This window comes from Pseudopodoces humilis, chromosome 2 (assembly GCF_049639895.1).
Source record: "Pseudopodoces humilis isolate 2021_Gansu_Grassland_sample_001 chromosome 2, ASM4963989v1, whole genome shotgun sequence".
Classification (NCBI taxonomy): Eukaryota; Metazoa; Chordata; class Aves; order Passeriformes; family Paridae; genus Pseudopodoces; species Pseudopodoces humilis.
Window position 1 is genome coordinate 108,427,956 of NC_142201.1, and position 26,954 is coordinate 108,454,909.

Sequence of the window (26,954 nt, forward strand, 5' to 3'; positions counted from 1 at the left end):
ACTCTAAAGATAGCAAGCTGAAGAAGAAGATGTCTAAACTAAACATTATGAAGTCCATATGAGGGGGAGTAAAACCTGGACAATCTACTTCAACCTAAAAGATTCTGCTCAGTGCTTCTTGGGACTCTCCACTTTTCTCTAAAAACCAGTGACACCAGCCAGGTCAGATCTTGCTCACGCTGAAACGAAGACACAAAGAGGCTGCTTAGTCTGGCAGGCAGCCAGATAGCTGGATCAGTCAGTGTTAAGGGATGGGAAGGAAGGGACAAATTTTGAGTTGTCACAGTCCCTAATGCAAGCCAGTAATAAGACCTTTTGTCCACCACTCTTCCCAGAGAATGTTGTAACCATCTGGGCTTTGTACTTTCTTAATGGATTTTGCTCACTCCTTTACCTACCGAAGCTGTGCCACTGCAAATATTCACAGTAGGAAGCAGAACAGCTTTCCTGCTAGCTGGAAACACAAAAAAAACATTTAAATCTTTCCTTCAATTAGTATGTATTTATATTTATATGTGTAATGTCTGTATTCACATAAAGTACGACAGTTTCAAAGGAGACTTTAAATGACAGATGCCCCAATTTCCAGCAGAGATGGCATGCAAATAGATCAAGTGAGGTGGAAATTCTGGAATCTGCCCCTTCTGAGCAGGGCTGTCAAACCAAAGACATACCCTTGTGGGTCTCAGTATATAGGCAGGTTTGGGACAATCATGGTTTGCCAGAGGAGATCCAGCAAGTCATTCTGGGAATATCTGCTGGGTGAGCTCCTAGATAAAATCAGTTGAACAGCACTCTCTTTGGGAGTTGCCCTGATGCAGAAACAGGATCTATCCTGCACTCCCAATCCAGTTAAATGACCCAGGAGAATTCAGGCAGTTGCCTGGAGGCATTTGTACCTTCTGAGAGACTTGAGCTCAGCAACTCAGCTAGGTGCTTGTCATTGCATAATTGAAGAATTTCAGCAGTGCCCAAAGGTTTTCCTTAGGCGAAAGGATTCATGTTTCTGATATTTGCTGTAGGGTTTTTTTTGTGTTAAGTTCATCCCCAGCTAGAGCTAGGTGCCATTCCTTAATAAATTGCCAGAAATATCAGAGACCAAATAATGGTTCAGAGTGCCAGTGAGCCTCCTAGGTATTGTTGTAGTGGCTTTTTGACACGTCTGCCTCTGCTGTCAAATTTATTCCAGTAGAGATCACCTTACAAGATGATACTTGATTTACATTACCTGATTTGTTCTGTAATGGAGGAGATCAGAGTCGAGTCCTTGATTTCATTTTCACTGGGAACAATATAACTTTAATTTTAAAATGGATGATCAGTGCCTACATTCAGAGAAGTTGGCTACCGCAATCCCCATTGTGGAGCAGTGTAATCATCATTCTCATCCTACTTTGTCTGCTGCAGTCAGAAATGTTTCATCTTGGCTCATTTGTAGCTGTCTTGGATCTAGATAGACACACCTGGGCCAGATCCTCAAGTAGCCCCACAGTCTTTCCCCCTCCCTTTCCTTTCCTCTGAATTTAAGCAGTCTCCAAGGAACCTTATCCTCTAAAGTGATATTGGGGGAGACAAAGGCATTTTTTGCCCCCTTTTTTGGTTTTAATCCACTTTTTGTTTTATGTCTGCTGTCAGAATTAGGAAGAAAGATTTGCATATGAGGATAAAATTTTGTCTTCATGCCCTGGAGATCAACCTGGTTGCAGACTCTTCTAATTATTGGTGTAAAGCTCATGATCGAGATTTTACAGTAGGAAGCTCCCCATGGTCTCCTATACAACTTTAGAGTACCTTTGAGTTAGTGTTAATCCATATTGTTTCGATTACCCTTCACCTGGCTGTGAAGTTAAATCTGCTGCAACTCTTAAATTTATAGGATTGTAGTTTTCTGTGCAAAAACAGTTTGATAATATTTTATTTTATATTTATTTTATTTTATTTTATTTTATTTTATTTTATTTTATTTTATTATTTAATTTAATTTAATTTAATTTAATTTCATTTCATTTCATTTCAATTTGTTTCATTTTTTGGTGGCAGTAGTGATGGATTATTTTATTCTAATCTACCACTGTTTGGTGATACTTTCAAGGATTCAGCTAGAAAAAATTTAATCTGCAAAGGAAGTTTAAAATTTAGAGACACTAGAGAAATCTCTGAGCATTTTTCTACAAAGTTATTGTTCTTGTTTTGTTAATTTTTTTTTTAATTCAGTTTTTTAAGCAAGAGTTTAGTAAGTTCTGTATGATTTAATCTTTCTTTTCCTGATCTCAGAATGAACCTCTTGGAAATGAAAGCAATACATTATGATTATCAAGCATAGAGGGTTCAAAAATGTGTTCAACAAGTCAGCATTTGAAGATCTAAGTTTCCAGAGGTTCCAAAACTGAATGGTGGTTGTGATTTCTGTCCATGGTGCTATAATTCAATGTTGATGCAGAAGTTTTCTTGGGAGGCTCAAGTTTGTGCTATCCCACAAGTGGCAAAAGCAGCTCAGACCAAACAAAACCCCATGGAACAGGATCCTGGAGCATGTGAGAGCTCAGCTGTGTGCACTCAGACAAATATCAGGGTCCCTTTTCTTCACCTTCTCACTTTGTATTGTTCCATCTGGAAAGATTTTCACTGACAGTAAAATGTTTTTTGAATTATTTTTTATTCTTGGAAAAGACATGTCTGTGGGAGGGCCTACCCAGAGCAGCACTCAATTCCAGAGGCAGTCACATTAATCTGTCATTTTCCCTGTACCAGGTAAGAGTTATTTGTATGGATGGATAGTCTTCAGTTTTCTTTATTACAGTTCAGCAGAGCACTCTGCAGGGTATCAGTTTTTAATTCTATGAAAGCAATTTCAAAGCCAAAAAAGGTGAAGAGTAATGCCTGAGAAATTTTTGTTTGTTTGCTTTATTTTTCTGTAGTATTATGTAGTATTATGAAACAGATAAAAGCTGCATGAATCAGAGAATCCTCAGATAGCTGTGGTTGGAAGGAACCTCTGGAGATCACAAATCCATCTGCCCTGCTCAAGCTGGATCAACCAGGGCAGGTTGCCCCCAGACCCTGTTCAGTCAGATTATGAGTATGTGAAACTGGAGACTTTGCACCTTTGTGGGATCCTGTGCAGTAAAATACAGTACCATAGTTCTTTCTGTGATTAAGCTCTGAGTTTGTGGAGGACCATCTCCAGTGCTGGAGCAGAAGAGTGTGAGGAGCCCTCCCACTGGGGAGGAAGCAGCAGCACAAACACTGCGTGATGAACTGACCACAGCCCCCATTCCGTGTCCCTCTGCAGTGCTGGGAAAGAGTTCATACTGGGAGTAAAACTGGGAGTAAAATTAAGCCTGGGAAGAAGGAAGGTTTGGAAGATAGGTGTTTTAATATTTGATTTTATTTCTCATTATGCTACTCAGATTTGATTGGTAATAAATTAATTTTGCCAAGTAAAGTCTGTTTTGCCCATGACAGGAACTGCTGAGTAATCTCTCCCTGTCCTTATCCTTATCCATGAACCTCTCATTTCTATTTTCTTTCCTCTGTCCAGCTGAGGAGGGGAGTGATAGAGCAGCTTTGGTGAGCACTCAGCTCAACCTACCAAAATGACTGATGTTGCAGTCCCTTGCCTTTATGGCCCTACTCCAGTATGACCCTGGCTCTGTTCTACTGGGTGGGTCCAGAACTGGGCAGAACACTTCAAGTGTGATCTCTCCAGGGCTGAGGAAACTGCAGGGATCATCTTCTTGGACCTGCTGGCAACACTTTTCCTAATACATCTTAGGATGCTGATAAGTGTAAAGTAATTTAGGTTTACAATTGTTGCATTTTTGAACTTCTGCTACAGGAAAGATAAAATGTGCTTGGGAGTTTATATTTGGAAATATAAAGTAATAAGTTAATTTGATGTACTCTTCCCTTTTAAAGAGTTGCTGATCAGTATTCCTGATGTATTTTGTATATGTAATTGGTTTAGCCCATTCTTTATTTTTTTTTTTTTTTACCAGTGGCTTCATTCTTATAGAGAACCTGTATAGCACACAGAGGAAATAAAATAATTTACTACAGAAAATAGGAAAAATGTTACTAATAGAGATGCCAACAGAGTTTTCTATAAATTAAAGATTGATGAGGAGAAGAGGAAAAGGCTAGATGGATTAAAAAGTGGAGTAATGGACAGTTTATTCCAAAGATTGCCAAGACCCACCTATGTGTGCAATCAAGAAAGATTTCAAAGAAAAAGAACGATGATGAAGAGTAAGAGGAATGAAAAAATGAGGAAAGAATGGTAACAGTGAGGCAGGAAAAATATTTTCTGTTTGAAAATAAATGTGCATTGAGTATACTAAAGGCTGTGACAGGGGAAAATAATTAAATACAAAATTTTAATTTAGTTTTTGTTAGAAAATTAAAAATATTAAAAAAATAAAAAATAGCCACAAAAATCAATCACTACTGGAAGAACTCCTTTCATTTTTTAATTATTAATTGCTTCCTTTCATGTGACAAACATGATGTGCAAAATCTAGGTAATAGGTAATAAACTGAAGACAGATTAGTTATGGTGGTTTCTTAGTGAGTCTTCAAACTGTACCAGTTGAGCAAAGTGCAGTGTGAGAACCAATAATAATCACTAATTGTTGTAAGTGTGAAGAGTTAATAGCATTCTCTAGCTGTAAATGGTTGTTACCCTCTATATTTCTTTTTTCTTTTTTTCAAATTAATGTCTTTTGTGCTTCACCTCTTGCTACAATTTGAACTGCAAAAGAAACAGCAAGAAGGAACCAACAACCATTCTTCTCAAAAAAAAAAAAAAAAAAAAAAAGGAAATGCCTTCAATAAATGTTTAATTGAAAATATCAGGATGCATTCAGCTGCTTTTTGTCTAGACATACATGTTAAGCACAGACATGTTTCTTCTGGCATACTCAAATATATCTGGTGTATGTGAATGGCCCAAAAATATCAGCTCTTGGGGATAAATAGTACCAATGTTAGAAGGACTCCACATATCTATTACTGTTAGTATTTACTGCTAGTTAAATAATGCATTTATTCACAGTAGACTTTTTATTCTGTGTATCTGTCAGCCCTTGGTATGCCATCATATGTCAGGTGTATGCTTTTATTTATTTCCTAAATAATATTCTGCAGTACTTGGTGAATATATCTGAACACCATCATGGAGTCCAAATATTTTATTGTTGCACTTGTGTCACCACATTCTTGTGCATAGCTGCAAAAGAAGTGCATTTACACAAAGTAAATTTAGCCTAGAAAAGTTAATTTTTATTTTCCTCTCTCTCTTTTGTTTTTGGGTTTTTTGCTGTTTTTTTTTTTCCTCATTGACTGTAGAGACTGGCAGCCTCTTCTTCAGAGGGACTCAAATCCACATCCTCCATGAGGGAGAAAAATGCTTAGGAAAAACTAAAGAAGATTAATCTTTGGGAATATCTACCAAAGGGCTTTTAGTTGGCACTTCAGGATTGGTCACATTTCTGAATTTTGTGATACGCAGATTCTTTACCCCAAAAACATCTAGAATTATGAGATCCCAGAATATTTCACATTGGAAAGGGCCTCTGGAGGTCATCTAGTCCAGCTTGGTTCTCTGACTGTTAGAGCAGCTTTTTATGAAAATTAGAGATCTAGATCTTCTGCTAGTTATATTTTCTTTTGAGTTTGGACTTCAGTGTTCTCTGCTTCCTCATGCTGAACAATCCCAAGTCTCTTAGTCTCAACTTGTAGGAGAGAGGCTTCAATCCTTTCATTATCTGTTTCTGACACCATTTCTCACTAACAGGTTCCTTCACAGCACATCTGCATCTGGAAAACTAAGACAAATCCCACAAAAGAGGGAGCATCTGTGTACTTGTGGTGGGGAGACAGATTGTCTGCTGCTCAACTGCATGAGAGACATCATAAAACTTTAAGGGCTCTATCGTAAGAGATGCTGCAGCCATCAAAGAGCTTTCTGAGAATCCTCCCTGGAATTGCACTAGACTCATCCTGGATCTCTCCTGATACTTTGTTCCATATTTCAGTTCCCTCCATAGTGAGATGTGCGAGTCATCGCTAACAGCACTAGTATCTTCAGTATTGATGTGTACATTGGGTTTGGACTCTTCATTGGTACTGGGATCAATTGCTAGGTTGACTGCAGATACATTCATCAATTGTTGATGATTTCTTGGCTGTTTTGTCCAGGTTCTGTAATGTTTTCAAGGCAGTGACCTGTTCTTAATTGGCCTCTGGAGGAAGCTAACTTGCTCCACTGGCTGCAGCAAGAGTTTAGGGAGTCTGACTGCTTAATGTAGTTAGGAAGAATGAGTATTCCTGTGTTGGCATCTGTAGCCAACATAGCCATCTGCTACAGGAAGGATGATGTTCATTTCTGTATCTACGTGATCAAGAAGTGCAGGAAGAACAGGGGCATCTTATAGCTGTGTTCAGGTAGAGAAAAATCTCTTTTAGAACATCAAAAAGTGAGAAAGTCTCTCCATACTCTGCTGAAATAATATGTTTGAACAGGACTGCACTTTTTAGAAATTAGAAGACTCTGACTTTACAAGGAATATGAAGTAGTACCATATATATGACTTTACCACGAGTAACAATCATGCCACTGAAAACACTTCCAGTGTCATGGGATCATTAAACTTAGCTGGTGAACGGGCAGAACTGCAATGTCACCATCCACAAGGTCAGGGAAACACAGCTCTCCAGCTTCCTTGAGGCACGGTCAGCTGCAGACACACACAAAATGTGTTGCTTTTGGGCAGGCCTGGGTAGAACCTGGTTGTGAAGCAGTGCTAAAAGTGTAAAATCTGAGTTATTCTGTGTTCCCTGTCCTTTAGGACACCTTTCATTCAGAGCTGACTGAAGCCAGTGCATGAAGGTCACCAGCAGTGACTTGAGCAGTCTCTTGACAAGGAAAAAGAATATTGTACAACTGATGTTCTTTAAAATACACAGATGGCCTTGGTAGAGCTCTGTGCTGTTTGGCCAGGCAGTTTTTAATACCTGTGTAAGCTTAACTCTGCCTTGGTCAGGAATCTTTAAGTGCTGCTAACACAGTGATTAGTATCAACATAAGTAACATGAGGAAAAATTATCTGATCTTTGCAGAAGAAAAACTTAGAAATCTGTGTAACTTTGTTTTGGTTTGCAGGAGGATTAGTATTAATTTCTTTCTTCTACTTCAATAGTCATTATCTAACATTTCTTACTCGCAGTGAAGTCCCATTTAACCTACATAAAACACAGTGTTTTGTCTTTTCAGTATTACCCTCAATATTGCAGAAAAAAAATAAAATTCTAATTTCTGTTAGTCTTTCCTTAGGTGCAAGTGGACTTATTACATCTCTCCATTGTATTATTTTCATTTTCTTAGTATTATTTTTGCAGCAGTAGTCCATCAGTAGACCTTCAGAAATTATCTTCCCAACTGAGAGACTGTTTCTGTCTGTAATTTACAATATATGGCACAGTTTGATGTATGCTATTTTGGAATGTTGTAACATTTTCCTTTACCATAATTGCAAGGATCAGTACAACCCGGAATAGGATTCATCTTTTTAGAGTGGTGCTGCATTTGAACGTATAGTTAAATAATTTCCTCTGTAATCCTCAGGGCTCCTTCCCTGCATTCCTGTTTTCAAAACATTCATCTCCAACTTGGTACATAAGACTACCAATTACTTTTATCTATTGAATCTCATTTATTTTAATTCTGTCCATCTCTAACCTTGCCAGATCATTTTGCAATGTTAATTTTTGCAGCTGTATGTTTGAGAAGTATGATTTAAAAATATTTTCTAGGCTACTGTGCTGTGGCAAGTGTCCAGTTGCATTAGGATAATAGGAAATCTTGTAATTCCCTGTTGAACGAGGAACCAGATGAACAGACCTTGTAAGACAATGTTTCATCCTGACTAATGAGATTTTTGGTTTATTTTTTGGAGTTACGGTTAAATATTATTTCAACACAGTAAAGCATCTTCATAGTTCAAAGATTGTATGTTTTGCAAAGATTTGAAACTTAAATTTCTTACAGGAAAGAGAGTCAGGCCTCAGACCTTCTCAGACAAAAAATATCATCCTTATGACAGGAAGAAAATAAGTTCACTGCTTCTTTAATGCAAGAAGCAGGCATGATAAACATCCTGGAAGGCAAGATTTTTCTCTCTTTTTACATGTTTCTTGAGTGCTCTGAAAAAGAGAGAAGGCAATACAGAACATGGTTGTGAGAGAAAAGGTAGCTCAGTGCAGAAAATCTGCCATGCAGGAAAGTTTTCTTCATTCCATCCATGAAGGGCATGTAGTGATCCTGGCCTTCATTTGTCACTTGGCAACAGTTGGTGAAACCTCAGCTTAGCAGCTGCGTCCAAGATCATAAGTCATTGTAAGTCACCTTAAACTCTTTTCATTTTATCCAGATTGCAGGATTGCTTCACTGAAGAAATTACCTTTCTGTTTGGGTTTTCCTCATAAGCATCTAAGGCTGTAAGCCCTGATAAATAATAGAAAAGGTTGTACAGACGGGTTCTGAGTCCCCAATGCTTTGGCCTTTTCAAGGCAAGAGTAGATGCCTCTCTTAGTGAGGCTGTCCTGATGAAGGGAGTTAGCTGCATGTCTTTGGCAGATACATTATGCAACATGCAAAAATTCTGAAAAATTTAAAAATGAGGAAGCAGCTTGTTGCTGAGAATTGTTCTCTAAATCAGCTGATCAGATGTCCCTGTGAAAGTGTATCTCTGCTGAAAACGATCTAGTCTTTTCTTATTAGACTGCAGACCACAGCATAAAGATGGCCAGATGATTAGAGGTGGGAGAAGTATATTTCTGTTTACCGCCATTGTTTCTTCCTTTTGATCATCAAATACTTTAGAAATGCACTGGAAAGAAAATAAAACCTACCTCCAAGGATTGTTATGTAGATCTTCCATTTCTAATCTCTTTGTATCTTTTATGAAGCTCAGTGACGCCCCAAATTTATTAAGTACATGAATGGGTTTAAAAATTCAGTGATACTGAAGTATTCAACCAAGTGACTGAAAACTGTGGAAGACACTGTTTGGAATGTCTGTTTGAATTCATCTGTGTTACTAACCACTAATTACTAATGGGGGAAAAGCCATCATGCACCTGCAAATTGGTCAGACTGTTCCACAGCCAATTAGCCAAAGATCCCTGAACACTATTGAGACCTTCAGTTTCTGTGATTTCCACTGATTTTACTTATAAATGATGCCACCTTTAAAGGACACCAGTGGTACTTATATCAGCCAAATTTATAGGTTGCATTGAAATTCCTAATTCTTTTCCATCTATATTAGCATTACCTATGAAAGTAGGCTCAGTTTGAGGAATTCTGTCCCAGGGGAAAAGGTGGTAGTTCCACAAATGCAGTGCTGTGGACAGGTAAGAATTGCCTTCACTGAGAGGTAAAAACGGCCTCAGCACATATAAAAGTAGAAATAGAAAACATGGGATTACTAAATATTCACACTGCCACCCTTGTGTACTTGAATGAAAGTAATCAACTTGCATGACTGGAAATGAAAGAGGAAGGAAATGGATTTTCTTTCTACATGAAAAACAGCTGAGAAGTTTTAAAATCTTAGGAATTCAGATACCATGCAAGTATGGACTAGATGGGTTAGGCATGAATAGAATAACTGTGTAGCAGTCCTTCTCCTTTTCAAGGAAATGTGAATGTTTTGAAAAGAAATATGAATGTTTAGAAGACACAGAATAGCAATACTAGTTTGGTTTGTTCCATTTAGTCCCATTATTTCTCTTTTTTCTTGCTCTGCTGGTGGCGATTGATGCACAACTATAAGCAAATTCTGTAGATCATCCTATGGGGACCTTGGTCTATTGAATTTATTAGGAGCAAAGAAAAAGGGTCTTCTCAAGTATATCCAGAAACACAACATAAATCCCTTTACATCTATTTCAGATTATGGTACTGCATTCAGAAAGTTGGAATCTGAAAATCAGAGGGATTGTTTCAGTTTCATAAGTATTATGATTCTGGGAGTTTAGTGTGACCTGTAGAGTATCAGAAATCCTTCTGGTTCCAACTACTGGTTATGTTATTCCCATGACAGAAGGAAGAGCTCCAACATAAGGAAAAAAATTTTGTTGAGTGAATCCCAGGATGGCAGCATATGTCAAGTTAGTATTCTCAAAATATCAGCAAATCACTCTAGAGAATTTGGGGATTTTGTTGGGGTTTTTTTTTCTCTCATTCTTCAAATATATGACTCAAAATTCAACAAAGATGCGGTCATTTTAGATGAAAATGACATTAGAGATGCTGCTATGTGGCTACTATGTCTAACAGGTCCAACTGCCTATTCTTCACAGTATGAAATGTGGATTTTTTTCCATTCTGGCAAATTTAAAAGGTTCTTTTGTCTCTCTGTTACAATTCCTGTTGCAGGATTTCTGTATGATAATATATAATCATTATGTTAGTATTTTTTTTCAAAAAATAAAGTACAGTTTTGTTTGATTGTGAACAAGGAGACCAGTTTATTGTGATGGTCATCAGTCTCAAGGATTATTAATTAATGCAGCTGAAGTACGTAGCTGTATCTCTTACTTATAATTACCTCAACTCTACAAATTATCAAGGTTGCTTGTTTCTGTGTCAGAGAACATTCTGAAAGGAAATCTTTTCCACAGGAAAAGAGAATGACAGGTAAAATAAATGAAGTGTGTCTGCTTAGGAACAAGTGTTTTATGCATAATTATTTCATGCCTTGCAAATTAACTACATCATATATGCCTGGGAATTACAGAAAACTGAAATAATGTACCTAGGGCATATTGGAATTTACTATGTAATTATATTTCTTGTTGCATTTTATATTTTTCAAATGGCTGGCAACATGAGAATCCAGCAAAGTGATGCCAGTGCTGGTATTTTCTGTTTCTGCTTTTGGCATATGCGTATTTCACAGAAGTCAAATAAATATTCTGGGTTTTCACCCTTTCTCTAGCATCTCTATAGGTATGCAAGCTATGGATAGGGTAATGATTCAGCAATGTAGGTTAAAATCCCCAGGAAGAGGCCAGAAGTGTCTGTTTGGCTTCTAACAAAGTGAAATGTTAAAGACAAAGAGTTTCTAAGAAGGTTCCGAAAGAGCAGTGTTCTGCTTTTTTTGTGTTCAACTGCTAATTAAATGTGATGGAACATTTTCTATTTTACTCTGTGGAACTTCATTTGAACTGCTATGGTGGGGCTGCTAGCCACTGGTACCTTTCAGGAGCTGCCTTCTGTCCAGGCTCCGTGGGCTGCTTTGCTCCATCAGGCAGGTTTGGCAAGGTTTTCTGCCATGAGCAGGACCCTGCTCCACTCACACACAATGCCTGGGTACCAGGAGTTGCTGGAATTACCCCTGGTTCCTCCACTGTTGCTGTTGTTTCCATCACCCTTTTAAGCAAAATTGCACCTCAGACAGAAAATGGAAACAAACCAGTTCTGGCATCCATCACAGCTATCAATTTCATGAAGAGAATCTGGTACATTTGTAAACAGATGAGGATATAGAAACAGTTATGGGAATACAATTTGAAAATAAGATTCTAAAAGGTCTCTGTGTAAGTGCTCACCTTGTCTAAGCCATAGCAGTGAAATTTGGTTTGCCTGTCATCTGTAGACAGAAAACTTGCAAATAATCAGGTTTGAAAATGATGGAAGAGTTAATTGTTTTTAGACCCAGCACTTAGAAAAATGCTTCTGACAAACAGCTTTCCTGCAAAGGAGTATCATGTTGGTGCTATTTGCAGCATTTATTGCAAAGGCTGTGTTGGTATTTCCATTACAAAACTTTCTTGCAGTTTTTTCAATAAAAATCCTTTCTGTAGCAAAACATGGAACATCTGATCTCATCTCTTGACCAGTGGTTGTTTTTACCAGCTTTCCACAAAAGTGACTGAGCTGAGGTTTTTATATTTTACAAAGGTTAGAAAAGGTGTGGAGAGGAGGAGGTTGAGGGAGGGGAGCAATGGGAATGTAGTTGATGGAAATGGTTTGTATTTCAATTGTAGGATCAAAATGATGTGCTGTTGGCATCATCTGTAGGCCAGTTGTGCTGCAGTGGAATTCTGTTCTTCTTAGGGCAAGAAATCCTGCACATTGTCCCATCTGTAGGAAAACATTTCAATAGATTCATAAATCTGTCACAAGGCAGTTATAACTGAAAATTATAACAAATACTATGTAAGATGATATGGTGCATTATTCTTTAAATAGTTTCAGATTAAGTGGAGGAAAATATCACCACTTCCAAATTATGGAGTGCTGAAAGGCTTTTTGGTTTTGGTTGGTTTGTTTGCATTGGTTTTCTATTTTTCTTTGCTGTTGCCAAATTATATATGTCGGTGTGGTGGTGATCAAACCATTTAGAAGGACTTGAACAATTTTTTAAACCTTTTTTCTGGAAGGTCAGTAATATGAAATAAACTATCATTTTTATGTCTGCTCACTTGCATCTGACTAGAATTGACAAGGTGAGAAAGGAATTCTGAGTCCCCATCTACTTGATCAAAACAGCTTCACTGTTTTGAGGAGTTTTGGCTGCCAAAGCCACAGTGATCAGCTTTGCTGCTCTTAGGGGTTGGTAGACTCTTGCTTTTTTGTTTTCCTGAGCTTGTTTTTCTCAGCTGTTCTGTCAGCTTTGCATTTGGTGGCATCTGGTTCGCTTGCTTGTTTACTTTAAGGTTGCTCCTATTTTCATCATTATATGGATTTGATATTACAAACTGAAGAATTGTGGTTTTCTCCTTGTTGTGGCTGGCCAGGCATCTCAGTTCTGACATTGCACACAGCCTCAGTCCCTTTGATGTGCCTTGAAGAAGTCCCTGGCGTGCCTGTGTGTTAGGCCTGCTTAAGCTCCACCTTTCGGTCCTCAGACCCCGCAGAAGCAGCTGAGATTTAGCTGGGCCTACCCTGAAATAATCAGCAAATTCAGCTGAAATTTTCTGGTGAGAACAAGCCTAAATGGCAGCCTTAGAAGAAGATAAATTCAAGTGACCTTTTTTTTTGCTGAATCTTCACTGTGTCTTCTTATTTTGTTGTAAATCTACCTGGATCGACTTGGACAGCAATGGGGCAGAAACATCTAGGTTTAGCAGCAAAAGAACCACAGTAAAACTTTTTATTCATTTTTATCATTGTAAGAGATGTACTAGACAAATCTAAGAGTCTTTGGAGACTTTAGAAAGAGGTGAGAGAGAGCATTAGGGACTTGAACACCTTCGTTCTTCTCACAAAGCAAGTGTAATTGTATCGATAAATATCACAGTCCCATTTTACTTTTGATTTTCAGAGGCTTGCTGGAAAAATAGGCTCACTGAAGTTTCACACACTACCAGGCCAGACATTTCAATCTAGAGGTATACAGCTAAACTTCCTGAGTTTTAGAGACTTCTTTATTGTTTGCTTAGGAGAATTGCAGTGTTTTCTCACTTACGATATTGTTATTTCTATGCTGTGGAAAGACTTGGATAATATATGCAGATTCCTGAAGCAACTTTACTGCAGAAAAATAGAATGTTTGCAAAAGTTTTTTTCAGTTTTCCAATAGAAAATGGGTGTTAATCTAAGTATAGGTTATAAAATTAAATTTTAAATCATTAACTAAAGTGACATTTTGAATTTAAGTGAATCTACATGCTCCTTCTCCCTCATTGCTTTCATGCAAACAGAAGAGATTATATTTTTATTCATAATCAAAAAAGGAAAGCCACATACTAAATTACCTCAAATTGTTACATGTACTACATAGGCATGAAAAAGTGTAACTTTCAGTCTATTAGTAACAAGAAATAATTATTTAGAGAATTTAAGAAACCTGATATTCCAGTTCAATATTAGTAGTAATGGACACGAGAAAAATCTGTAGGCAAACTGTGCAGGGCTAGATGCGGGATTCTCAACATCTGTAAATACTTGAAAAACAGGCTGGTTTTGGGAAGGATTTATTTTAGGCACTGAAAAAATCTCTGAAGGGGCAGAAATCAAAGTCATTGTTGGGATTTTTAGAGGAAGGCCGGAGGTAAGTCAAGTCCTGTAGTTTCTCGGTTTATGTATGTTACAAATCACTCAATACACCTCTCAAAAACTTGCTCAGCTTTATTCCACAGAGATAACAAACTGCTCTGCGTGGACAGCCGTGTCCACAGCCCTGTGTTCTGGCTTCTCCTGGAACCTCCATGGAGCCTCCTGTACCACTCCCCACGCTTTGTTCAGGTGCTGGATCCAACCCTAACGTGGATTCCTTTTGTTTTTCAGCTCTGAGGGACAACAGAATCGAGCTGGTGCGAGCGTCGTGGCACGAGCTGAGTATCAGCGTCAGCGATGTGTCCCTGTCGGACGAGGGGCAGTACACCTGCTCTTTATTCACCATGCCTGTCAAAACTTCCAAGGCTTTCCTCACCGTTCTTGGTAAGCACAAACAGCACAAAGCACAAACCGAGCAGAAAGAAGAGCGTGTTAAACTCCTCAGGCTCTGGCAAATTATGATAAGAATGAACTTTTCTAAGGTTTGGCAGAAGATAAATGTAAATGTCTTATCTAGTTTCCCCTCATGTTTATTGTTTCATATTGCTGTGCTGAGAAATAGCATTCCTCTTCCTGTTTGCACCGTGGCAGGAGAATGAGTTAGGGAGCACACAAGGACCACGGAACGAGTGCTCCATAAAATGGACATAACCTCTACATCCCGAGCACCTCCAGAGCAAAGAAGGTGCATGTGTTCATCTCCTGACAATCTATTGGGTAGGGCAAAGGGGAGAAAATCAGAAAGCATGAAATCAAAACGGGCTTTAGAGCTTTATCATTTTTCCTTAGCTGTGCATTTTTTTTTTTTGGCTCATTCTGCTTTCTTTTTTTTTTTTTTTTTTTTTTTGGGTCTATAAGGTTTTAAATTTTCACTGGGTTTGCTGCTTCTTTTATGCTTTATCCTCTAAGTGCTCTGCTGTTTTCCCCAAAGGTTATAGATACACATAGAAAAGCAATAGATTTCAAGAGATGCCCAGGAAATAAAGTTTCTGCTCGAAGCTTTATATGATTCTATGAATGTCAGTAGCCCAATCAGCCAAAATTGCTATAGTTCATTGAAACACACCTGCGAACCTAAGACGTTATATGATTTTAGAGATTGATTTTTATTCTCTTTTCCTTTTGTTTTGTCCCTGAACATGACTCTTTCTTTCTGTTTTATTTTTATATGTGGATGGGCAGACAGTTGAATTTAATAGGACTAATGTAAGATATTCTCTGTGGCAGTAATATTCACATTAATCCAGCCAGGGAATTGGTTTTCTGCTTAGGATATGAAATACATCTCTCTTTCAGTCCCTGTGAGACTATTTTACAAAAATCTTCACAAGTTTGCCATTAAGGACAAAAGGTACCCACTCAAAGCAGAATATTCTGGAATAGCAACTGCCTGTGCTTAATCTTCTTTCTGTGGAGAGGCATTTCATGATCTAAACAATTGAGGAGGGCACCAGCTCAACCTTTTAAATGGCAGAAAGACATAGAAGGGTGTTACAAAGACAAGAAAACCCCCAAACATCCAGCCAATGTTTATTAACAAAAGTAACTTGATCTTTAATGGTCCTTTAAGCTTTACCTTTGTTTTAGGGAAGCTTTTCATAAAGTTTTCCCAACATAATTTACTTACCTTCCCAGAGAGAAAACTGCACAGTTTAAGATTCTTGTCTTTTTTTTTTTTTTTCATTTTGCATATGTAATTTCCTATTTCAAAGTAACATTTTAAACTCTTAAAACATTTTCTGCTGGAGAAGGAGATCTTCTATGCTGAAATGTATTACACCTTTCCATCAGATAAACTATCATTTTATGTACTAATAATCTCTTTATTGGCTTCTCTGCTTTTGATTAGAAAATTCAAGTGTTAAGGTATTGTAATAGACACCATTTTCTGTCCTGAGAGAGAAAAGTAGATTTATTAAAGAGCTGTACTACGCAACAGGTGATGCTGCTTTGCATTTATGTACATAATCTGTCATTTTGGAAAAGAGATGTAGAAAAACTGAATTATTAATACAGGGCACAGGATCAATTACTGTGACTGAGCCCTTTATCTTGCCACAAATGTGAATGCACCAGAGCACTGTAGCTGCAAATTATAACTGACATTTTTTGAGATTTTTAAATTACTGTCATCAGTATTACTTTAAAATAAGTTATTCTCATGTCTTCATAAGTTAAACGCATTTGTGCACGCAGTGATCAAAACTTTCGCAATTTTTTCATGTTTTTTAAAAAATTGATTATTATTTTCTTGTTATTATTTAATTATTTATTATTTATTATTTATTTCAATTATTTTAAAATTATATTTTTTTTAAATCTTCCATGGTTCATTGAAAAACAACCATTTCCAAATTGAATATTATATGTGTGGTATGTCAGGGAACTGTGATTATACCTCTTGGTGTTTTGGTTTTGCTTCCTCTGAAGATAAAGTGACTCCAGTATTTATTTTCACCCTTCCTTTTCCCTGGATTTTGTATTAAAGTCTTCATTAATTAGGTGTAAATATCTGTTCTGAACTTAGGTCAGTTCAGCTTTTTGTTGCCAGTTTAATTTTCACAGCTGTGCTTCTAATGCGCTTTGTCATCCTGCTTGCTGTGCTGAGCAGTTTAAATATTGTGACAAGTCAGACTAGACCTGCATGCAAAATACACAGAGATAAGGTATTTATTAAACTGCAATCTGTTTCTCTTGGAAAATTAGGTGTTTCTTTATTTATTTAGAATCAACTACCGTTCAGATTGATGGTTAATTTACAATAGGAGAAAGGTTTAACTGACGAGGCACGAGGAATTAATTATCCTTTTTCCAGAATTCAGAGCATATGAAGAAGTGAACTTTAAGTTGGTCGTGCATTCATGGCAGCAGCTGACACTATCAGACACATTTTGCTTGTTTGCTTGTTAGGTGTTCCTGAGAAGCCACAAATTACTGGATTTACCTCACCAGTTATGGAGGGAGAGAGGATGCAGCTCACTTGCAAGACATCTGGTAGTAAGCCAGCAGCTGATATCAGATGGTTCAAGAATGACAAAGAAGTTAAAGGTATTTAAAAGGATTTTGGTGTCATTTGGTCCAATTGTCAAAACTATACATTCTGTAGAATTATTATTTTTTTTTAATCTGTGTTTGTAAAGCTGTTCCTATTGGGTCATGAAATGACTAGGGGATAGATGAAGAATTTATTGTAATTTAATGTAGTGGTCATATAACCATCTTTTTATTGTTACTTCAAATGTTAAAAACTGATGTTGTGGATTGCTCAGAACTCTGTGCAGCACAATAAACTCAGCTGTGAGGCTTCATAGGGCAATGTTTTCTGGATTATTATCACAGTCAGACCATTCATCCCTGATATTTTCAATTTCTCTTGTGCCATTCCAACATGGGGTATGTATGATTTAGTTGAGTCCCAGATTTAGGTTATACTCCCCTAAAAAATGTGACCAGTTGAAGCAGAACCATCTGGAGGAGACAGGAGAAGGCACTTCCCAGAGGAGATCTATGGAGCCTGCTCTGGTGAGGAAGAGTCAGGATGTAGCAAATGAGGGAATCTCCAGCTGAGGCAAGGATGCTGACAGTCTGGAGCGAGCAGGGGGGAGAGGATGGGCTTTAAAGGGGATCAGGAAAACTTCACAGGGGCTGAGGGGAGTTGGAAAAAGTCTGCTGTAACTGAAAAGCCATGGAGTGACTGAAACCAAAGCTGACAGCAAGGATTTGCCTTCAAGGATGCAGCGAGCTAGGAAAGAGCTGCATATAAAAAGCTGTTTATTTCCTTTCCATCTTATCTTTCACTTTGCTTAGAACTTAGTTTTTTGCTCCATATTCTTAAAAATGCTGGAATGGTTTTAACTCCCCATTGGTGAATGAGTGAAGAGAGCTTCCTGATGCAGAAGGCTGTCACACCTCCAAGCCAGTGCAGGTGCCCATTATAAAGTAGATGGATAAAAAGCATAAGGTATTGGTATTTATTCATGTCACCTCTATTCATTCTGCTGTAAGGCCACATGAATAAATGATTCAAAATCCACCTTTTCTATGTGGCTTTAAAAAACAAAAAAAGAAATAAATAAAACACCCTTAATTTATCTGATTTGTCTCATATTTTGGATTTCATTAGCTCAAGAAACTGCCTCAAGCAAAGTTACAGAGTTAATTACCGAACCATTTATCTTCCTTTACTGTTTTCTACCATAGTTCAATGTGCAAAAGCAGTGCTGTGGTATAAAACTGGTAAATAAAGGAGATTGCAGATGATTGCCTAAGGAATCCTGTCCATTCCAGAGGTGTCCTTATATTTCTAATGAAAATGAGAATAGTATGGAAATGAGCGAGCATTTTAGACTGAAATAATTTGAAATGTGTAGCAAGGATAGAAAATGTGGAAACAGAAACGAATTCTTTTCAGAACTGGGAAATTTGAGGAAATTGATTAAAGAAATGCAGCATCTAATCACATGTAAGTAAAAAGAATTAAGCAGCACAGCTAACACACATGGCAGAGCATAGACTGTGTCCTCCAAAAGGGATGGCAGGATGAATATACATACCCAAGGCATGTAAAGACTGGAAATAACTCCAAACCCTGTCAGTACTATAAGGGAGATACTGGTACAGTTGGCCTAACAGCAAGGCAACACATATTTGAAAATATCTTAGTTTAAAAATTACGCTTTAAAATCTGATGCAATTACCTTTGCCTTTCCTTCAGCTGATGTGTAATTGAAGCCAGCAAGCAATTTGGTCATTTGACTTTAACTAATTTCTTCTTCTCAAGTGTTCCCAAAGGGATTTAAAAAAAAACACAAACAGCAAAACAGGGTGAGGAAACAAAGGAGTGTGAGAGGAGTATGAAAAAGAACAGTAAAGGGGGAAAAATACCCCAACAACCAGAAAAAGGAGGAAAGTACTGAGCACATTCATTTCAGTTTAGTTTTCTAGGTCTTCTGAAGAGCACATTGCCATTTCTCAAAGGTTAGAAATAAAATAACCTAACCAGTCTGCAGTGGCATCAGCAGAAGTTACATTAGCTTTGTGCAGTGTAAAAGGTGAAATGATAAATCTGAGAAAATAGATATGAAATTATATGCTAATGCAGCTGACATTAAAGGTTAGAAGTTCGTCTGTCTAGCACCAGTAAATCCAATTGTGTTATACTGTATTATACATGGTGCAAACGAATATAAATGATGCACTGAGATCAGAGTCGCACCAAAGGGGAAAAAGCCACTCTAAAATTGTAGCTCCATTGCTATTATTCAAAAAAGGAATCATCATCTGGGTAAGGAATAGTGTTTGATAAAGTAAGTGTTAGTAATGGGAGAGACTGAATGTGAAGCACTGGGTGCCACACCTTTTACTTTAGTGTTCTGTCACTCAGATTTGCACCAACTCAACAAAGGGATCTGCAGTTTAGCATTCTGGTGACATTTCTGGAAGATTATTAAGAACAAAAATACTGGAGAAACTAAATGCAAATTTTTCATTCTGAAATTACCTATTTTTTTCTTTTTTAACAAAATTTGTTACATGCTCTTTCAACAAAATTATATAAAGAATTTCTTTTTAGGCTTCAGGAATATTTTGAATGGATTTTTGGGTTTTTTTTCCTTTCCTAGGTAGGTTGGATTTTAAAACTAAATAAGTTCAATTTTTATGTCAACAAGTTAAGGTGCTTTGATTAAGTTTTAGAGAGGCACTGATCATTTTATCTTGATAAACCTCTAAAGCAAGGATGAAGGTTTTTTTTTAGATAATAGGGCCATTTTGTGTCACAACTTGAGTTTAAATGTAAATAAAAATTATATCTGCCATGTAAAACCAGAAAAAAAATGTCTTTTTAAAGGATGAGTATTTATTTGTGTTCCAGGTATGTACTTTTATAAATAGCTTGCAATTAGCAATGGATGATGGACATTCCATCATTTCCATTTCCTATTTTCCCTATCAAACATCTATACTTATGAGATATAAACCTGTTTTAGTTGATACAGGCATGTCTGTATGTGCACCTCTCTGAAAGTCATGGAAGTGGGCCCAAAGCTGATCCCCAGGTTTCATTTGGCCCCTATTCCAAGGTTAAATCAAGGGGCTAAAGGTCTTATCCAATTCAGCTTTGAAAAGTCTCCCAGGACAGAGATTCCATGGAAACATTTCTGTCTGGGCTAGATTTTTCAGCATTCTAAAGCCTTCTTTGTGGATTGTTTTAATTATTTGTAGATACTTCATGATACATAATCTGAATTTTTCTTGGTGTAATTTATATTTTTGCCCATCGATTTTGCTGTACACCTCTGAGGGGCTTTTTTTTTCCCTCTCTGACCATAATTTATGTACTTTAAGACAACAGTTTGATCTGGTTTCAGTCTTCTCTTCCTCTAGCTAGGTATTATAAACTTTCTTAAGATGTCCTTGTACGGCTCCATGGATCACTGTGTTTTCCAACAGGTTTATGGTACATTTTCTCTCCAGAAAGCCCAAAACTGGGCCAGGCATGCTCAGTGCAGCTGTGCACATGCCAGAGAGAGGAGGATCACTCCCCTTGACTTTCTGGCTGTGCTTTTACTAACACAAGGCAGTGGGTTTTAGCTTTCAGCCCTGCAAGGGCACGCTGTTGAATGTTCAACATGTCCTGCAACCCCTAGGTCCTCCTCTGTAAAGCTGTATCCCTCCAGCCTGTTCCATTACAGTGCTTCCCACACAAAATGCTTGTGTAAAGGATTTATTTTCAACCTTTTCTTCAGGGGAATATTTAGGAGAGAGAGGAGCAGCAAGAAGATAAAGGAAACTAGGCTACAGCTGACATATTTAAAAATTCTGTAAAATATCTTGAGTGATGGTGTGTACCCAGTGTCTGATCTCCACCATTCTTACATCCAGTGGGGTTTGCACTCAATTAGCAGATATTTCAATCACACCTTCATTTTGCCATGAAGAAACATCTGAGAAAATGCAGCCGATAAGGAGGACAAGGTAAAAATTTCTGTTGGTGAGGCTGCCAACAGAATATTATCACTGCCCTTTCTGCAGGGGAAGTTAATTCTAGGAGTTGAACTCTTTCACACAATAGATACCTAGAGAGAGACTTCTAAACATCAATTTAGGAAATTAACTGCTTTTGTTTTTCTAAAGGATTAAGAATCCACAACCTGTCGATAAAATTAAAGTTGTTGATGTTTTCAGGAGTCTTCTGTCCCCCACCTGAAGTCAGCAAGCAAAGGGATGTGCACATTACTTATAAGCAGAATGTTACCTCTATGGATGCTTATTATTAAATTTGGAAACCTAACTCTGGGAACAGAATCACATGTGTTTGCTTTAAATATTAGTGAAGCCATTTGTTGTTTGATTATAATAACTTTGCTTTAGCTCTGGTCAATATTTCTCTCACCTACTAATCCCTAAATATTAATAGTGACCATGGCAGAAATTGAAATCTTTTAAAGCTTAGCAGCAAACAGGCAGAAAAAATCTTGTATGCAAGAAATAATCTTCTTTTAGGGAAAAATGGAAACTGTGTAACTACATGGTGTCCTTGTCTGTCTGGAGACAATGATAAAGACCACCTCTCTGATGTCAGAGGTATTTTTAATCTGAAAAGATGTAGCTTAAGCCATTGAAGATTTGCTTTCTAAAATTGATATTTCATGGAAATTTTATTTAGGTCATTCTGTTCTCTAATGGGATTTAGTATAATTTGTAAAACTGAAACCTCTCACTTTTTTTAGGGCACAGAGGACATATGAAATCTCAGTGTAATTTAATATATATGTATAAGTATTTATAGATGCCTTTTCAAGCTTTCATTGCAATAAATCAATATAACAAGCTTACCATTTTTCTGAAATAAACTAAAATCAATAAGTATCACAAGTAGTTGGGAACCAAGTAAAACAGTTCTAAAGTATGTGTAAGAAGATCTTATGTTCCAATTAATACATTCAAGTATTTTAAAACAAATACAGTCTTTTGGATCTTCATTTATGATCTGGCATGTATTTCTTACAACAAAATGTTCTGAATGTGAATCTTAACCTTGTGCTGATGCTTCTTAAGGGTAGCTGAAAGCTCCCTCCACTGCAATGTCTGTGCTGAAAACTCTCATATTTATAACTGGATCTGCACAGAAGTATCAGGTCAATTTAAAATGATATAAAACAGTGAGTGGAAGTTCTATGCAATAATCTTATTTCTGGTTTTCTTGGGACTTCTCTATATATGTCAGTAAATGCTGCGATGTGCTCTATTTACAGTTGTTTGTTACCACTGATACCTGGGTTTAGTTTTATTAGCAAATTAGCATAATTCTAACCAAACAACAGAATAAGCAGTGAGTAAAGTAAGCACAGGATTAATCTGACTGTGTGCACATGGCTTCAGTAATATCCACATATTGCATTACTGTGAGAGGCTGTATGAATGAACTTGGGAAATCTAATCTTTCACTAAATATTCACTGTGAATACGTAAGGTAATGAGGGTGGGACAAAATCACAGTTATTTTCTGATGACCTACAGAAAAAGTTTATATCAAATATAGACCTAAACATGCAAGAGGTAATAATGAATGGAATTTCTGTTTGAATGCAGTACCATAGAACCAAATTTAAAATTTTCTCTTTCAATATGTATCTCCTAATTTGAAATGAAGAAATTGAGGATTAACTACAGTCTAATTACTTTTATATTAAAGAGACCAGATATGAAATACGTGTTTTTTACACCAACTGTGATAGAAAATTCAGCTGTCTAATGCTGGACTGCTTTTTTCCAAAAATATTGGGAAGATAGCTAACTGTTTATTCTCTCTTTCAGATGTTAAGTATTTAAAAGAAGAAGATGCAACTCGTAAAACATTCACAGTCAGCAGCACGCTGGATTTCCTAGCAGATCGCAGTGATGATGGTGCAGTTGTAAGTTGCAGAGTAGATCATGAGTCCCTAAACTCTACACCTCAGATAGCAATGCAGGTTCTAGAAATACACTGTAAGTAATACACATTATACATGCTTGCTTTTATAGTTTTGTTTTGTTTCAGAGTGTCTGTGGGAGCAAAAGTCTCTGGTATTGTGCAGATAGATATCACCTTTCTTTTAGCCAGCTCCTGTGGTTTGTATTTGGCTGGTTGGGTGTGGTTTTTATTTTATTTTTACAGGAGTGACTCAAAAAATCTCAATGAAAGCTTTACCATTGAGAGCACTGTGGGACTGAGTTATTGGTTTTCTTTGAGAAATAGTGGAGACAAAATGCATTTGTCTTTTTTTGATTATCATTGAAGCAATGTAAATGCATTATTAGACATCAAGAGCATCCTAATTCACTGTTTTTCCTTGAAAGTTTTTAGGAACTTGAAACAAGGGTATAAATAAGCAAAGTTTGTAGCAGAGTGCCTCAATAATGCTGAATGCTGCTAATGAGAATCAGTTAATAGTTTGTTAATAGTACAAACTCAGGAAGAAAAGCTCTTTAGGATTTATTTTTAGGCCTGGCCTACACAAGTTGTTAGTCAAGCTAATCCAAACTTCAGTTGTATTGCATCTTTATATATTGGCTATTTTTTTTTCTTTCAAATAGCATTTCTGATGTTTTCCATGGTGCATTGTTTCAAAGTTGAATGAATCTGGTTTTCTATCTGTGTGCCCTACTCTGAAGTCAGGTTGTCTTGTGAGTCAGTGGGGTTTTGTCACTTATAAAATGTGAAACACACAAGAGAGCACCTCTTCACCATCAGCTGACATTTTCATATTCACTTGTATTATATCCACCATTTTTCAGGGTCCAGCTGTTTGTTTTTCTGGAGAACACTTGTACATCTCATTGTCTGGCTAGCAACCACAGGCATCTGCAAAATGTCAGACCAGGGGAAGGGAAAAGGCTTTTCACGAATCTCTTTCTGGAGATTACAGGTGCAATTGACCTGTTATAAACCAGAAAAGGCTGTTCCTGAAGCAGGCAAGCATTCAGTGACTGCAACCAGTTCCTGAGGAACCATGTCAAGGACTGCTGCCATATGTAACTTGTTTCTAAACAGGGATATTTCTATAAGCATCTAAGACTTGCAGCACATGTAAAATGCAGGAATGGCGAAAGCACTCTGTGCATGGAAGATGACAACTTTGCTAAAAATGCCATCTGCAAAAAAGTCTGAAAATTAAGAGAATGTGGATTAGCATATGTGCTAAAAATGTTTTCTGAAACATTCTAGCCATCATTAAACTGAGGGAGATCAGGGCCTTTCTTCACCAAATGGCTATTCAACACCTCTCCTGATATATTCAAATGCATCTGTTCTGGAGACATGAATCCTTAACAACCTTCTTTCCTTGAATTCTAAATTGCACAGCCATCAGTCACTGAACTTGCCCATGCCTTCACTTCCAAATTATTTGCTCTTTCTTCAGTGCCTTGCTCAAGATGTTGGCACCACAGGAGATGAACCACATTGAATGGAACAGTAGATACAGAAATTGGACAGCTAAAAAAGGTTTAGAATGGCTGCAATGTAAAGTAATGTGATTGGAAGTAAAGGCAGGGCTCTGGTTTGCATGAGCATCATAAGGCAAATGAGCCTTTTTGTGGCCTCTTGTATATAAAAGTTCCTGAATATTTGTTGTTTCTTCCCAATCTGCACCCTTGCAGCAAGGCACTACCTTGCTAAATAGCAGTGAGGTGCATCTTCCTGTATGCTTGGGTCTCCAAGTTTTGAACAAGAGCCTTCTCCCTCTTCTCTGGCCTCACTGAAGTTCTCTGACAAGGTCAGACTGCACTGGGCATTTCCATTACTGCTGTTCTTTATGTTAGTGCCCCCTCAGACTGCCAGCTTATCAAAAGCCATAATGCACAAGTAATTGTTCTCTATCATTCCTGCTTGCTCCATTAATTTTCCACCAATCAATTTAATACTCTCCAGCACTGGTATAGAGTCGTTATACATGGAAAGAGAAGTGATAAATGTGCCAAAAGAAGCTGAAGTTTAGGGCAGAGAGTGGAAGTACCATTTAAAGCTATGTAGAAAGAAGTATTCTATTATTGGTGACAAAAAGGCTAAGAGCTGTCTGTTGTTGTCCTTGTCCTTGCCACCTACATTTCCATGGTCAGCATACTCAGAAGTCTTAGTGCTGGTCAAATTTTGAAAGGCAACTTCATAAAAAGAGAAGATTCAAGGAACTGATGATGTGGTTCATCAGAGAGCCTTAAAGGAAAAAGAGGAATGAAATAATTCACTGGAGCAATCCCAAATACTCCAAATGGAGTATATTAGGCTGGAACTGGGCTCCTTGATTTTATTGTCCTTGTGTTACCATTGTTGTGGATATTAATGCAGTCACCAGAATCTGCTTTTTTTCCATCAGTCCATAAGATTTCAAACATATAAAAGACATCCAGTTTGTATTGAAAGGAATCACGCTCATTGGACCCTGTAGAAGCTGATCCAACATATATCCTCAATACCACCTTGCAGCAGGGCAAAAATAGTGCTGGTAAAATTGATGGGTTATGGGACCTCAAGGTCAGGAGAATTTGTTAATCTGACAACCTATGTGCTCCAAAATCACAACCAAGTTGGTGTGGCCTTGCCACATGCTCTTAATGTCCCAGAGATCTATAAAATTAGCAGACAACTGTGAGAGAATGGTAAGCAAGTCTCTTAAAATGGTCAAAAAGAACAGAACAGGTGAGCATCAGTTTGGCAAAGAATGAATGTACAAAGATGAGGCATCACTCACTAGGACTGCATTTCAGTTTTAAATACCTTCTTAAAATCTGGAAAGTTTTCTCTGTGGTACTTGTATGCTCCTCATGAATTATCAGGGTATCATCACTAGTTAGAAGAAAAGGGCAATAAGAATATTTCTGTCCTCTATAATTGTAGTTTGAAAGTTGAAAAGCCTTCTTTGTTTCAAGCAACTGGCCCCTGACAATGGACAAAACATTTGTGGCTCCATCGAAACAAACAAACAAACCAAAAAGCAAAGAAAAGTGAAAGAGAACAGTAGGAATTACAGGGTTGTGTTTGCATCCAGTGGATGATAGGTAGAGAAAAAGGAAAGCAAAATAATGGAATGAAATGACAGGTTTTGATATATGCCTAGTGAAAGGTAGAATAAAATTAAATCTGTCTTAGATGCTGGAGCTGTATGAAACAGATATTTGTAATTAGTCCATGGAGAGATATAGATAGAAGTGCTTATGAGTCTACACAGCTGCTTTTATCATCAACTTTAGTAGGAAGTAAACCTAACAAAATGAAAGCCATCATATATAGAATATGTTTATTCCCTCTTCTTCCCCTTACACAAATCTTATGTTTTATTATTGAGATAGAGAAATCAAATAAGCTTTCCCAGTAGTGCTACAGTGTATGTAATGAAGCTGAGGACTAAACTTTTACACTCAAAGTATTTTTATTTTCTATTATTCATATTTATGTGTATTTGATAAAAATTGTGCCTAAATCCTTCTGCTGCTCTTTTCTTTCATTCTTATAGTTCAGTTTGGTAGTTGAGATTACCTATATTATTATTTTGAATGAGTTTGTGGCCAATCCTTGTTTTTTTGCAGGGCTTCACAGATTAATTTTTCAAACTGGAAATATTAAAATAATAGGGGAAAGCATAACATACCCCCACTCCAGACTACAGGATAATTAGCTCCTCCAATCTTTTGATTTATTTCTCTGCAATTTATGTCATGTCTCACTTGTGCTTAATCCTGTTCATCTGTATGTTGTGCTCTGTGCACTGCAGGGCAGCCCAATTGCCCAAGTCTTTCTGCTGTGCTGAAAGGTTTGGCTGTAATTTAGTTTCTGCTTGGCCAGCAGAGGTTTGTGGTAGCATGACACTGCTTGCTGAGTTTATTTTTCCTCTGACCCTTACTGTCAATA

General features: G+C 37.3%; 1 protein-coding gene across 4 annotated transcripts in view; it reads left to right on the forward strand.

The window, feature by feature from the left end:
- Nucleotides 1–26,954, forward strand: part of CADM2 (cell adhesion molecule 2) — a 571,255-nt gene that overhangs the window by 445,699 nt on the left and 98,602 nt on the right. For all 4 annotated transcript variants that reach the window (XM_088051667.1, XM_014253512.2, XM_088051668.1 and 1 more), the window contains 3 exons: nt 14,300–14,452; nt 16,979–17,116; nt 22,886–23,056. In XM_088051667.1, the coding sequence (XP_087907793.1) occupies nt 14,300–14,452; nt 16,979–17,116; nt 22,886–23,056 (462 nt within the window). The remainder of the gene's footprint in view (nt 1–14,299; nt 14,453–16,978; nt 17,117–22,885; nt 23,057–26,954) is intronic.